The sequence below is a fragment of the Cherax quadricarinatus genome, chromosome 38, assembly GCF_038502225.1.
Source record: "Cherax quadricarinatus isolate ZL_2023a chromosome 38, ASM3850222v1, whole genome shotgun sequence".
Classification (NCBI taxonomy): domain Eukaryota; kingdom Metazoa; phylum Arthropoda; class Malacostraca; order Decapoda; family Parastacidae; genus Cherax; species Cherax quadricarinatus.
In genome coordinates, this window is record NC_091329.1 from 8226556 (window position 1) to 8242486 (window position 15931).

A 15931-nucleotide genomic window follows, 5' to 3' on the forward strand; every position below is an offset into this window, starting at 1 on the left:
TATGTCACACCAGGTAGTTTATATATCACAACACCGGGTAGTTTATATATCACAACACTAGGTAGTTTAAATATCACACCAGGTAGTTTATATATCACAACACCATGTAGTTTATATATCACAACACCAGGTAGTTTATATATCACAACACCAGGTAGTTTATATATCACATCAGGTAGTTTATATATCACAACACCAGGTAGTTTATATATCACAACACCAGGTAGTTTATATATCACAACACCAGGTAGTTTATATATCACAACACTAGGTAGTTTATATATCACACCAGGTAGTTTATATATCACAACACCAGGTAGTTTATATATCACAACACCAGGTAGTTTATATATCACACCAGGTAGGTTATATATCACAACACCAGGTAGTTTATATATCCCAATACCAGATAGTTTATATGTCACACCAGGTAGTTTATATATCCCAATACCAGATAGTTTATATATCACAACACCAGGTAGTTTATATATCCCAATACCAGAGTTTATATGTCACACCAGGTAGTTTACATCACGCAGATCATCCTGAAATACTTTCACAACTTTCCATATACTCAGTGCCAGCAATGAAAGATAATGCATTGTTACAGCGACGGTCTACGAGACCCAGAAACTGACAGACTTTATAGTAAATGACATAGTTTCGCTTGGTTTACAAGCATGGTTTACCAGGTTTTTCAAGTCAGTAAAGAACGTATGAGATACTGAGGTTTACACAGCAGAGAAAAGTGCAAGAAAGCGAGGCGCGGGTGACTGCTTGATTGTCTCGTGTCTGTTTTGTACGTCTGCTGAGGTGATAATTGCAGAAAATGGTGTTATAAGTGCTGGTTAGAGAGGATTCCAGGCATTTTTTGTTCTATATTTATCCCCTTCCTCGATAATTAATTTGTCTTCCCTCTAATACATAAGATGGTTGAGTGTGGTTAAATGGTTCAGAGAACCGACAAGTTGATAAATTAGACACATGTGGCAAACTTGGGTATCTGTACTGAGGAAACGTTTCGCCACACAATAGCTTCATCAGTCCCATAAAGGAGAATGGTGAAGATAAGAAGGAGTTTGAGGTAATCAGTCCGTCAGGATGGAGTCGATGTAATCAGTCCCCCAGGATGGAGTCGATGTAATCAGTTCTTCAGGATGGAGTCGATGTAATCAGTACCCCAGGATGGAGTCGATGTAATCAGTTCTTCAGGATGGAGTCGATGTAATCAGTCCCTCAGGATGGAGTCGATGTAATCAGTCCCCCAGGATCGAGTCGATGTAATCAATCTTGAAGGACTGATTACCTCAAACTCCTTCTGATCCTTACCATTCTCCTTTGTATTGGACTGATGAAGCCACTGTGTGGCGAAACGTTTCCACAATCAAGATGCCCAAGTGTTGCACATGTGTCTACTTTATCATGCTTGAGTGTCCCGATGAATAACACATGAAGTTGTGAAAGTGTTTTTAGTATGTGTTCAACACCATTCTGAACCACTTCACCATGATCAAAATTACCACCATCATTCTCCTCAACACCTCGCCGCCCATCAGAATTGCCTCTATTACCATTCTCTACCACAATAACCACCACCATCGTATTCAACTACCTCCCGCCATTAACAGCTGAAGTTTTGCCTACACCACTGCAACACCAGCTCTTCTCACCACCTCCCTCCTTCTCTCTCAGCACTTCCACCGTCCTCAGTACCACCAGCACCTCCCTCTCTTAGCACTTCTCAGTACCATCAGCACGTCCCTCCCTCCCTCTCTCGGCACTTCCACCGTCCTCAGTACCACCAGCACGTCTCTCCCTCCCTCTCTCAGCACTTCCACCGTCCTAGTACCACAAGCACCTCCCTCTCTCAGCACTTCCACCGTCCTTAGTACTACCAGCAATTCCCTCTCTCAGCACTTCCACCGTCCTTAGTGCCATCAGCACCTCCCTCTCTCAGCACTTCCACCGTCCTCAGTACCACCAGCACCTCCCTCTCCCAGCACTTCCACCGTCCTCAGTACCACCAGCACCTCCCTCTCTCAGCACTTCCACCGTCCTCAGTACCACCAGAACCTCCCTCTCCCAGCACTTCCACCGTCCTCTCACCAGAACAACCTGAAAAGTGGTTGAGAAAAGATTGAAAAACCGTTCAAAATCAAGTATATACTGAAGACTGAGACACTTGTGCAACATTTGGGAATCTTTATTAAGAAACGTTTCGCCAGCCATTGGCTTCTTCAGTTCAATACTAAGAACGGTGAAAGATAAGGAGGAGAATGAGGTAATTAGTCCCTCACCCTGGAGTCGATGTGCTCACTCAATCAATCTAAAATATTTCGTCACACAAATATACAATGGTCTAGGATAAACTGAAACGACATTCAGTCATCACAATGATCCAAGACGGACCGAAACTTCACTCAGATGTCATTTGTATTTCGTGGGTTACTTGTGAAATGTTCCAGCCATGGTACCGTGACTTTCAATGTTCCAGCCATGGTACCGTGACTTTCAGTGTTCCAGCCATGGTACCGCGACTTTCAATGTTCCAGCCATGGTACTGCGACTTTCAATGTTCCAGCCATGGTACCGTGACTCTCAATGTTCCAGTCATGGTACCGTGACTTTCAATGTTCCAGCCATGGTACCATGACTTTCAATGTTCCAGTCATGGTACCGTGACTTTCAATGTTCCAGCCATGTTACCGTGACTTTCAATGTTCCAGCCATGGTACCGTGACTTTCAATGTTCCAGCAATGGTACCGTGACTCAATGTTCCAGCCATGGTACCGTGACTCTCAATGTTCCAGCCATGGTACCGTGACTTTCAATGTTCCAGCCATGGTACCGTGACTTTCAATGTTCCAGCCATGGTACCGTGACTTTCAATGTTCCAGCCATGGTACCGTGACTTTCAATGTTCCAGCCATGGTACCGTGACTCAATGTTCCAGCCATGGTACCGTGACTTTCAATGTTCCAGCCATGGTACTGTGACTCAATGTTCCAGCCATGGTACCGTGACTTTCAATGTTCCAGCCATGGTACCGTGACTCAATGTTCCAGCCATGGTACCGTGACTTTCAATGTTCCAGCCGACATCCTCCCTCCCCCCCCTCTGCCCTCGCAGTTCCCAACACTCCTCCCTCCCCCTCCCTCTCCCTCTCCCTCTCTCTCTTCCGTCACCACGAGACGAGTGCCTTCCTCTGAATACATAATTGACAGCGTCAATCACATACACTCGTGTGATTATGTGGGAGCACGCCACGACAGCTGAGACTGCATGCAAAGAATATTAAAACGATAATATCTTCACCACAAACAACGACAACATATATCCAACGCAAATCTCGAAGAAATATAAATCTCTACCGCAATCTCGAAAAATATAAATTTCCAACGCAGATTTCGAAAAAAAATATAAATCTCTGACACGAATTTCGAACGATAATATTAATTCAGTACATATTTACAATAGTATAAATCCCCACAATTTTTTATCGAAATTATCCAACAAAAACACAAATAAAAAAAGTATCAGTTTTCGACGCAAATAAAAAAACGACATCAATCTCCAACACAAATCTATAACGACAATATCCATTTCCTACACAAATCTGCAACAGTATTCATCTCCAACACAAATCTATAACAGCATCCATCTTTAATACAAATCTATAACAGCATCCATCTTTAACACAAATCTATAACAGCATCCATCTTTAACACAAATCTATAACAGCATCCATCTTTAACACAAATCTATAACAGCATCCATCTTTAACACAAATCTATAACAGCATCCATCTTTAACACAAATCTATAACAGCATCCATCTTTAACACAAATCTATAACAGCATCCATCTTTAACACAAATCTATAACAGCATCCATCTTTAACACAAATCTATAACAGCATCCATCTTTAATACAAATCTATAACAGCATCCATCTTTAATACAAATCTATAATAGCATCCATCTTTAGCACAGATCTATAACAGCATCCATCTTTAATACAAATCTATAACAGTATCTCCAACGCAATTCGATAACGATAATATCCATCTCCAAAACAAATTATTTTCATTTATAGCTGGAAGCGGCTCTCAATGCGTTCCTATACTCTCGGGAATTCTATGAAATGCAAACAAAAAATGAAAAAAAAATGAATTTAGAAATAAATCAATGTTTATAAGAGAAAGAGATAGATAGATAGATAGATAGATAGATAGATAGATAGAGAGAGAGAGAGAGAGAGAGAGAGAGAGAGAGAGAGAGAGAGAGAGAGAGAGAGAGAGAGAGAGAGACAGCCATACATATAATTATTTCAGTAGACGCTTTGTACCAGGACTTCCTGGCTGCGGATGACCACTAATTACATTTAGGGAGAAGCGCTAAACCCCTAAGGGTTATACAGCACCTGGAAAAATGAGTAGGCATCGATCGAAGGATGGGGAGGACAAGTCCAGTTCCTCGGATTAAGAGCCCCTCACCAGCACCAGGAAATATCCCTTGAATGAAGGTGACCATTCACGCAAGAAAGCAGTCAAAACAGCTAATATATCCAGGTCATATATCACTGTCTCAGCCACACACACTCATCAACCACCCCTTCGGTCGTTCATGCATCACTGTCTCAGCCAAACATACTCATCAACCACCCCTTCGGTCGTTCATGCATCACTGTCTCAGCCACACACACTCATCAACCACCCCTTCGGTCGTTCATGCATCACTGTCTCAGCCAAACATACTCATCAACCACCCTTTCAGTCGTCATATATCACTATCTCAGCCACACACACTCATCAATTACCCCTCCAGCCGTTCATATATCACTGTCTCAGCCACACACACTCATCAACCACCCCTTCAGTCGTTCATATATCACTGTCTCAGCCAAACACTCATCAACCACCCCTTCAGTCGTCATATATCACTGTCTCAGCCACACATACTCATCAATTACCCCTCCAGCCGTTCATATATCACTGCCTCAGCCACACACACACTCATCAATTACCCCTCCAGCCGTTCTTATATCACTGTCTCAGTCACACACGCTCATCAACCACCCTTTCAGTCGTCATATATCACTGTCTCAGCCACACACACTCATCAATTACCCCTCCAGCCGTTCATATATCACTGTCTCAGCCACACACACTCATCAACCACCCCTTCAGTCGCTCACATATCACTGTCTCAGCCTAACACTCATCAACCACCCCTTCAGTCGTCATATATCACTGTCTCAGGCACACACACACACATACTATCACGCACCCCTTCAGTCATTTATAATATCACTGTCTCAGCCACATACACTCATCAACCACCCCTTCAGTCATTCATAATATCACTGTCTCAGCCACACACACTCATCAACCACCCCTTCAGTCATTCATAATATCACTGTCTCAGCCGCACACACTCATCAATTACCACATTCTTTCATATATCACTGTCTCAGCCACACACACTCATCAACCATCCCTTCAGTCGTTCATATATCACTGTCTCAGCCACACACACTCATCAACAACCCCTTCATGCGTTCATATATCACTGTCTCAGCCACACACACTCATCAACAACCCCTTCATGCGTTCATATATCACTGTCTCAGCCACACACACTCATCAACCAGACATATGCACCCTTTCAAAAACTTGCCTGGGACATTTGCTTCCAGTGGGCAAAATATCAGGCTTAGTTTTCCATACTTTCAATAAATGTTTATTTTTAAATTTGTTTGTACTAGTTACCGTATGGTGTACTTAAGTAACTTCATGTGATGCATCAATTATGATGTATACACACAGCGCTGTATTAAGTAAATAAGAATGAATACTGCAGTAGGCCTACCGTCCCATGCTAGGCAGGTCCATGTTCGATCCAAGGAAGGGGAGTACGGGTCCAATTCTTTATATCAAGAGCCCCTCACCGGCATCAAAGAAACTCCTTTGAGGGGTACAGGTAAATCAGACCTGTATCAAACCTCTTAAGTAGCTGGGTTGATAGCGAACTTATCTCACGCACTGAGGTCCACGGTTCGATCCTCGGTACGGATTGAAACATTAGGACGTGTTTCCGGAAGACATCTGCTGTTCTTGTTCACCAGGCAGTAAAATAGGTACCTGGTTAGGTTAGGTAAGGTTCGCCAGGACGCATGACAAGTGTTTCCTACGCGGGTCTTAGTCAGATGATGACCCGCCGTTGGAGCTTTTGTTCATCTGACCGAGACCTTTTGCTGGTTTACCTGTTCACTTCTTTAAAAATTCTGGGCATAGTTATAACCATTTACTAGGTACCTGGGTTTCAGTCGATTAGTGTATACCTGGAGTATAATTTGCCCGAAATCCTCTGCATAAAAAGGGGCTTTCTATATAGTAGTATGCCACTGATGTCAGCTAGGCCTGTATACTTTGTATATGTACTTGTAGAAATAAATATTATTATTATTATTAACAGCCGCCATGACGAGATGGCGCTGTAGTGTCCTCACTGCTACAAACCTCTCCACACTCGCCACCACTACGCTTTACCCACATCAAAAGCTGGACCATGTGAGGACCACTTTGCCTCCAGCCTCTCGAGAAACAAAAAAAAAATACCTGGAAGTTTGGCGTGTGAAAACCGTGACATACACAGGCTGCCAGGTACAACACGTTTAACCCCTCCCGCACCCCCAGAAGGACTCCAGTGAGACGCGGGACTCTTCACCTCAGTCTCTCTGCTCTCGTCTAGTCACACCTCAAGTCTTTACGGAACCTTATTATTAGCACAGTTTTAATATTCAACTCTAGTACAATACAATGCTCACAATACCTGAAGATACTTACTTTATAATTTTACAATACCTACTAAAGTTTTAGTTAAGTAAAATGTAATGGATTCAAACTAGGAATCTGAAGTGATCATATAAAGTGTGTGCGAGTATACTCAGCGTGAATATACACGGAAAGGTGTGGATTTCTCAGCAAGTATGCACTGAATTTACATTAATACCGACAATAAGTATTAAAGCACTGTTGATGATAGTGTACAAGTGGATATAAATCTTATTCACCCAGGTAGAATCAGAAGTTTTAACCTAACAAACTAACTCCACTGCTTCCCCCTACATTATTATTTTTGTTATATCCAATATTTTGGGGGGAAATTGTTAATCAAAGTATGATTATACTGTCATCAACTTCTCATAGACCTTAAATAATCTACATCAACGTCACATTGATTACCATCACGAGTTTTTTAATGCAATAACCAGGAAAAAGGTATAGCGTCAAATTAATGTAGTTTTAAAAAAGATTTATCAGCAATTTTCTGAGTTCATTTAGGTGTTGATTCAACTGTGTACTGGCAGAGAATGTTAGGTAAGTGGAGTCTACTACCACACAGTTAAAATAAAATTATCCTGTAAAAAGGGGGAGGGATAACCCCGGAAGGCACTTAATGGTTGGGTTAGAGAAGGACCTGCCAAGTTTGGGCCAATAGGCCTGCTGCAGAATTTCGCCATTCTTACGTTCTTAAAAAAATAAAATCCACAATTCAGTGACTGGAACAATTCAGGAATGACTTGTTTCGGTCCTTTCTGGACTATTATCGAATCAAGTAATTTCATAAAGGTCCAAGACCGTCCAGGACCATACTCTAAAATTCTGTCTCCAAAGTTTGGGCGATCTGTGCGCTGAAGTCTAGGATTTACTGGGATTTTTTTAGGAGAAAGATGACCTTAGCCCGACATTTTACAGCGACACAACAGCTGACTGGAGGAGGAAACAGCAGGTGGCATCCCACTCAGTCATTAGTCACTGTCTCACCCAGACACCAACCTTTGAACACCTCACACACCAACTATTTAAAGTTGGGTGTGAGATAACGTGCATATATCAGGGTGTATATACACAGAAATGTGTATAAGTTAGTAAACATACACCAGAGTGTACTCACCTATTTGTAGTTGCAGGGGTGGAGTCGTATCTCCTGGCCCTGTGCGTGTGCTCACCTATTTGTAGTTGCAAGAGTCGATTCGCAGCTCCTGGCCCTGTGTGTGTGTGTGTGTGTGTGTGTGTGTGCTTTAATTTCAACTTACGTAATATAAGCAGATGATACATTCAAGTCCAAATCAATGTTTACTGAAGTCCCTCCATACATATTCAAGGCTTTAATTATCAGCGCGTAAAAAAATAATAATGTATCCAAAACCAATTTTACAGAGTAAAATATTTATCAGAGTCACAAATCACCGTTTAACTGAGTATTCAATAGGTTATAAACTTTTTATATCTTCTCGGTTCTCTGTATTAATTGCAATGTTTTGAAGAAAGTTTAGTCATAGCTATAATGTTAGTTTCCAGCCTGGGTGGCAGACTGTGCTACATACAACATATTGCATCCTTGTAACCTATAGCATAAGTTGGGACATATATTATCTGGCTTAGAATAATCTTTACGGCAAAAAATGTTCCATAATGTTTATCAGTGCAAAAATTCGTGTGCATTTTTTAACAATATCTGAGGTAGGTATAATTTTTAAAAGGGTGAAGGGGTAAACCAGCGGAAGGCTTCGGTCATATGACCAAAAGCTCCAGCTGCAGGTCATCATATGACTAAGACCCGCGTCAGGGAAACACCTGTCCTATTTCCTGACGAATCTTACCTAATCTAACCTATCTGAGGTAACTCCGAGGTTAGTAACACCGAATGGTGACTACGTCTGTGTACATACGCTGACTTTACTTAACATAAGCTGCGAGTTTACTTTAATCCCAATTTTAGGGATTAATGTATTACTGACTAATGGGGAACAGGTAACATGCAGCCTTAATGACCCTCATTTAACCGGTAGGATTGAAACCCAATAAGATTATTATCATTAGTATGATTATTGTTGCTGTTGTCCGTGTGTGTCTTTACTAATAAACTGATCTCTTTGTAAATAAAAATTTAAAATTATTTGTATGATGAAAAATATTTTATAGTTCTTAAAAGAAAATTTACCCCAATTACGTCGTAAAAAAACATCATTTACATAAATTAACTTACCCAAAACCGGTATTTACATCAATTAACTTGCTCAAAACAGGTATTTACATCAATTAACTTGAACAAAACCGGTATTTACATCAATTAATTTACCCAAAACCTGTATTTACAACAATTAATTTGCCCAAAACCTGTATTTACATCAATTAACTTGTCCAAAACCAGTAATTATAATAATTTCCCAAAACAGACATTTACACCAATTAACGTACCAAAACCGGCACTTAACATCAATTGTCTACAATCAATTACATTATTTTTTTACACCACAACGGCTGTTTTCCGCCAAGGTAGGTGACCCAAAGAAGAAAACAAGTTCACCATCATTCATTCAGTAGTCGTCTTGTCGGAAGTCTTACATCATAATTTAGAATACCCTCCGACTGCAACCCCCCCCCCCCCCACCCATCTTTCAGAGTGAACACACTGCTCTTCACTCCTCTACGACTCGAGAATTATTTTATTTCCTTCTAATTGGTTATTTATATAGATTAAAACATCACCGGGACGAGCACACATTGTACACGCGAGAGGGTGTATATATATATATATATATATATATATATATATATATATATATATATATATATATATATATATATATATATATATATACTGAGAGTTTACTTAGACACCTATTTTTAGGGATTAAAGTAACCTTGACCGGCGGTGAATAAGTGACATGCAGTCTTAATGGCCCCTCGTGTATTCAATAGGTTTTAAAGTTTATTAGCCAACAAACGGTTAGGTAAGGTTTGACAGGAAACAAGAAAAGTGTTTCCTGACGTGGGTCTCAAGTCATCTTACCGGTTCACCCCTTTAAAAATTATGTTATGATTAATCAACCAACGGGGATATGACTGATTCTTGTAGCACCACACTGGTGACAGGAGGATGATCACTGTACCATTATATTGAAAACACTGAAATCTTTATAATAAAATATGCAAAGCTACATTAATATAAGAGTCAAAAACTACAATACAAAACACCGTAAAACCACACCACGTTGTCCACAATTACGCTATCCTATCAATAATTGCAATATCCTATCCACAAATTCACTGTACATTCCAAACTGCGATATGATCTCTAAAATTACAGTATGGTCCGTCAAACCACTATACGCTCTTTGAAACTACAATATGCTCTATTAAACTACAACACATGCTCTATAAGCTACACAATGTATTACGTGTAGTACTTTACTCAGCAAAAAAGTACAGCGTATTGACGTTTTGTAAATATTCCAGCCAGACAGCACTGCATCCAGAACAACATATTGTTCAGTGCCGCATTAAACTGTCCAGAAACAAAAAAAAAATACCGTTCAGAATGGCACCACAATCTCTAAAACCACAAATCACTCTCCAAAATAAACCGCAATACACTCCACCACTCAATTTCACTCTATAAAATGTACGACAATACACCTAAACTATGTACACTCTACAATAAACAAGAATACACCAACACAACAATGCCGTCTCTAAAATAAGCAATACACCAGATCTACGTTGCACTCTAAAATGAAATATAATACATCAAACTTACAATACCTTCTCTAAAACTATAAACACTCTCTAAAACAATAATACTCTTTACAACCACAATGCAATCTCGAAAACTACAATACTCTATAAACCTACAATACACGTTCGAAAACCACAGTGCACTCGTAAACACAAACCACAACCCTTCACAAAAAAATTACTATTCACTCTAAAACTATAACACGCTCCATTACTACCAACAAGTCACTCTCAAAATTACAAAACGCTCTTTGAAACTAAATTATACTTTCAAAATAAATCATATTACACTTTCTAAAAACTACAATACACTCTTTGTTCTACAGTACTCTCCAAAACTGCAATGAACTCCAAAATAAGGCACAAGCTACAATAACCTTTCCTAAACTATAATGCACTCTTGGAAACCAATATTGCACTTTAAAACTAGGATACAGAATAAACTCTAAAACCACAATAAAATCCAAATTCACAATATATTCTTGAAAACCACAATAATGTCTCGAAAACTACACTATCTAAAACTATAATACACTCTAAAACTATAAAAGACTCCTTAAAATTACAATAGACTCTCTAAGACTGCAATATATTCTCTAAAACTACAATACACTCTCTAAACCTTCAATACTCTCTAAAACTATAATACAACTAAAACTACAAAACACTTTCAAAAACCACAATACATTATCTAAAAGTAAATGAATTCTTTTAAACAACAATACACTTCCCAGAATCACAATATATTATATAAAAACCAGAATACTCTAAAACCCACAATATTCTTCAGAACTTCAATACATACTCCAAAATTACAATACACTCTTTAAAACCAACTACTCTCTCTAAAACTACGATACAATTTTTAAAACAATAATTCATTCTCTAAAACCAAAATACAATATCCAGAACAATGTTCCATAGAAAGCCAAAATACAGTCCAAAAACCACAATACTCTACATAAAAACCACAATACACTATCTAAAACTACAAACAGCTACCTAAAAACCACAATACACTATCTAAAACCACAATACACTCTCAAAAACAGCAATACGTCGTAAACTACATATCCTAAAAGTACAATGTACAATCTACAGTTACAACGCAATGGAAATCCCTACGATTGCTGTAAACAAAAACCGTATTTAAAGCCTAAGCACGTTTTCGAAAATTAAAATTAATAGATAATAGTTTTCGATAACAAGAAATCAGGTCCATAACTGCTTTACATAGCTTAATAACAACCAATCCGCTTGCATAGGGTAAAATAATATATGTAAAATAAATACAATGTTTCACTTATATATATTCTGAAAAGTGTATAAGAGAAAATTTTAGAGAGGACTTAATTTAAAATGAGTTCTTGCTAATTGGCCAGTTTTACCTATTCAGCACATTATGTATGTATGTATGTATGTATGTATGCAGGTATGTATGTATATATATGTATATATATATGTATATATATATATATATATATATATATATATATATATATATATATATATATATATATATATATATATGTATATATATATATACATACATAATGTCGTGCTGAAAAGGTAAAACTGGTCAATTAGCAAGAACTTATTTTAAATTAAGTCCTCTCTAAAATTTTCTCTTATACATTTAAAGATATATTTTTTATCTACGTTAATACGAAAATTAATGATTTTGTACCAAAAGAAACTTAGAAAACTTACCTAACCTTATTATAAGCGCAATTTAATTTAGCCTAATCCGACTAAATAATATTTTATAGAAATTTACAATAATAATGATAAATTTACAATAATGATTTTTGCGAAATTATTGCATACACAAATTCTCGCTTGCCCTATTCGGCAAGAAGTGCGTTGCTCTCTTTCTCTCTCTCTCTCTCTCTCTACATATATATATATTATATATATATATATATATAATATATATATATATATATATATATATATATATATATATATATATATATATATATATATATATATATATATATATATATATATATATATATATATATATATATATATATATATATATATATATATATATATATATATATATATATATATATATATATATATATATATATACCGTGCCGAATAGGCAGAACTTGCGATCTTGTCTTAAATAGCAACGCTCATCTTGCCATATAAGATAAGTGAAAATTTGTGTATGCAATAATTTCATTCTGAACCTAACGAAAAAAATATATTTCAGTGTGTTTGTTTAGTATTAAATTACTGTAAACAAATCTAAAATATATTTAGTTGGGTTAGGCTAAAATAAATTGTTCTTGTTATAATAAGGTTAGGTAAGTTTTCTAAGATTCTTTTGGAACAAAATTAAAAAAATTTACATTAGCATTAATGAAAAAAATATATCTTTAAACATATAAGAGAAAATTTTAGAAAGGACTTAATTTTAAATGAGTTCTTGCTAATTAACCAGTTTTACATATTCGGCACGACATTATATATATATATATATATATATATATATATATATATATATATATATATATATATATATATAAACACTCCCCACATAAGACATTAAAATATCCTTGACTGATGGTGTGCCGGTTACATATAATTTACAACCTTGTGTAATCAATAGGCTTTAAGTACCCGTTAGATTAAGCAACGAAACCTGTGTAAATCAATTCGTGCAGCGTGCCTCAGAATGCCTCTGGGATCTTCGATTACTAACAGGTAGGAAAACAATCCCACATGTGGGTTTATATCCCAGAAAAAATTGGGAAAAAACAGCTTTTATTATAATGCAAGAGCACTTTTTCCTGAAAGCCGAGAAACAGTACCGAATAGACGGGATGTCTAGACTAAGCTAGAATAGGCTAGACACACCGCGAAGCAAAGATCAAGATTAAATATTTAAGGTCTAGTGGTCACCAACCTAACGTAGTAATTTTGTTGCGTTAAACACTCTTCCCTCGGAGTATTTTTATGGATTTAATATATTCTAAATCAATGTTTTGGTGGTGTATATAATACTCTTTCTAAAATAATTCATATAACTAACATGTTTTACAACTAACAGTAAGAATGTACATATTTTATATGTACTGTGTTATATATGTATATATATGTACACACACAAATACACACACACACAAATACAAACACACACATAAATACAAACACACACATACAAATACAAACACAAACACAAACGCACACAAATACACACACACACACAAATACACACAAACACACACAAACATACACACGCAGACAGACAGACACACACACACAGAGGAGCTTGGACTCGACCCCTGCAACCTCTACTAGGTGAGTACACACACACGACCCCTGCAACCACAATTAGGCGAGTACACACACGACCCTTGCAACCACAATTAGGTGAGTACACACACACACACACACACACACACACACACACACACACACATACACGCACACACATACACACACACACACACACACACACACACACACACACACACACACACGTACTGCCCTACATCATGTATAGACCATATTTAGAATCAGCTAAATAAACTGTGCTATTATTAGCGTCTTCAAGACCACTTACACACACAACATACAACTAGGTAGCTACCATTGCATACACGTAGAGCGTGTTGCACCATTTGAGGTAACTACACATAAATACTCGAACTAGCCCTTTAAATAACCTTCGACAATGTCTTGAGTATTAAAAATAATTGGATAATAAGTACAGGGCATGAATTTTAAAATCTGGGTCATCTACTATGCACAATTGCAGTGATCTGTCCACTGAAAGTCTTCTAAACACCTGTACTCATGATGCAGTTATCATTGTTGTTGTACACCTAGGGTTCTGTTGTCCCAAATCTCACACCCTGTCATTTGTCCGTGTAAAACTGAAGCCCAGCATAGTCAATTAAAATTAATTATATATGAATGGACCAATGCAGTTGCCAAATATTTTCGCGAAATCAACATTGACATCCGTTTACTTTCGCGGACGTAATGAAGTTTACATCGAACCGGGAATTGTTTTTTGGGGGGAAAATGTGTTTATTATTTATTTGCTTTTACTCTTGTTTCTTTGGGTTATGAGGCTACAACAGGGTTTTGGCGAAATTTTTAGGCCTCTGAGAACAGGCGAATAAGCAACCTTGAACCCTCACTGCCACTATGAATTATTTAAATAGACAAAGCGGTAACTATCCCTCACCTACAAATGATATCACATCCAAAAAGGCCTTCATGATAACCCTAGGTGGCCCTGATAACTCACCTATGACACTGAGGAGAGACATATTCCCCTCGGAAGGCGTTAGGGATGCAACCTAGAAGATCTGAGGGCACAAAGTGACGTTCTCACATGCCAACAACCTCTCCACTTCCTCCATGTTGGTTACTATTCACTGTATCCAGCTCGCTACTCCCTCGACTATCACAAACACGGCCTTTACAACACAGGGACCAGTAGGACAAGCGGTGAGACAGCACCGTGTGTCCGCCACGCTGGTCTACATTACACTGACAGCCTAGTCGATTCCCCTCAACGCTATCACGTCTCACAACCCGCGGATATGACGTCAACAAAATTCCCGTTTTCGCGCCATGGGAATTTGAGCGCGAAAATGGGAGCTAATCTCCCCTCACTTAGGCCTACCCCGCTTTCCAAAGGCCTTCCGAAGGCTGACAGGCGAAATCTGGTGGGTTTTATTCATAGGCGGTGGGGGTAAAGGTTAAGAATAAGGAGGTATTGATCAGAGAAGAGGCAGGTTGAGCAGGACTCATGCCTCACAATCAATAATGGCCGCCACGGCGCCTGTGCTGCCATCTGCCGCCCACGAGACAACCTTGCCAGTTTTATCAGACGGATGCGTGCACCGCTACACAATAATAACTCCAAAGTTTTTGTACTTTTTCAGAAGTATTCACCGGCTTCAACGAAGAGATTTTCCAGCGAAAGGTGCTAATACTAACAGCTTCTCACATCTTGAATTATTACGAGCCAAAGTAGAGAGAAAGTTGGGGGTCAGAATACCCGTAGATGAAGAGGGGTCACGACACGAGCGTGTACACATGACGAAAATGGGTAACGACGTTACTTCCAAATCTCCATGAGAGTGGGCAAGGGCAGGAGGTGGCCGTATGTAGTAGTACACTTACACTAGCTTGATGCAGCGGCCCTCGGCCAGCCAACATCACCCTTATAGCGCCTTCACCCAGTACCCACTTCCCCTCTCACCTCTCCTAACCCTTAGGTGCTATTGCTCCTAGTTCACAACTTTGCTTCCCACTCATTCACAGCCTCGTCTTCCTGTGGTGTCACCCAGCTGGTCAGCGCTGCCACCAAAG

At 38.5% G+C, this 15931-nt stretch overlaps 1 protein-coding gene across 11 annotated transcripts in view; it reads right to left on the minus strand.

Moving 5' to 3' along the window:
- unc-13 overlaps positions 1-15119 on the minus strand; it is a 1383522-nt gene extending 1368403 nt beyond the window's left edge. For all 11 annotated transcript variants that reach the window (XM_070092069.1, XM_070092068.1, XM_070092067.1 and 8 more), the window contains exon 1: positions 14859-15119. In XM_070092069.1, the coding sequence (XP_069948170.1) occupies positions 14859-14880 (22 nt within the window). In that variant the 5' untranslated portion in view covers positions 14881-15119. The remainder of the gene's footprint in view (positions 1-14858) is intronic.
- Between the last annotated feature and the right edge of the window lie 812 nt (positions 15120-15931).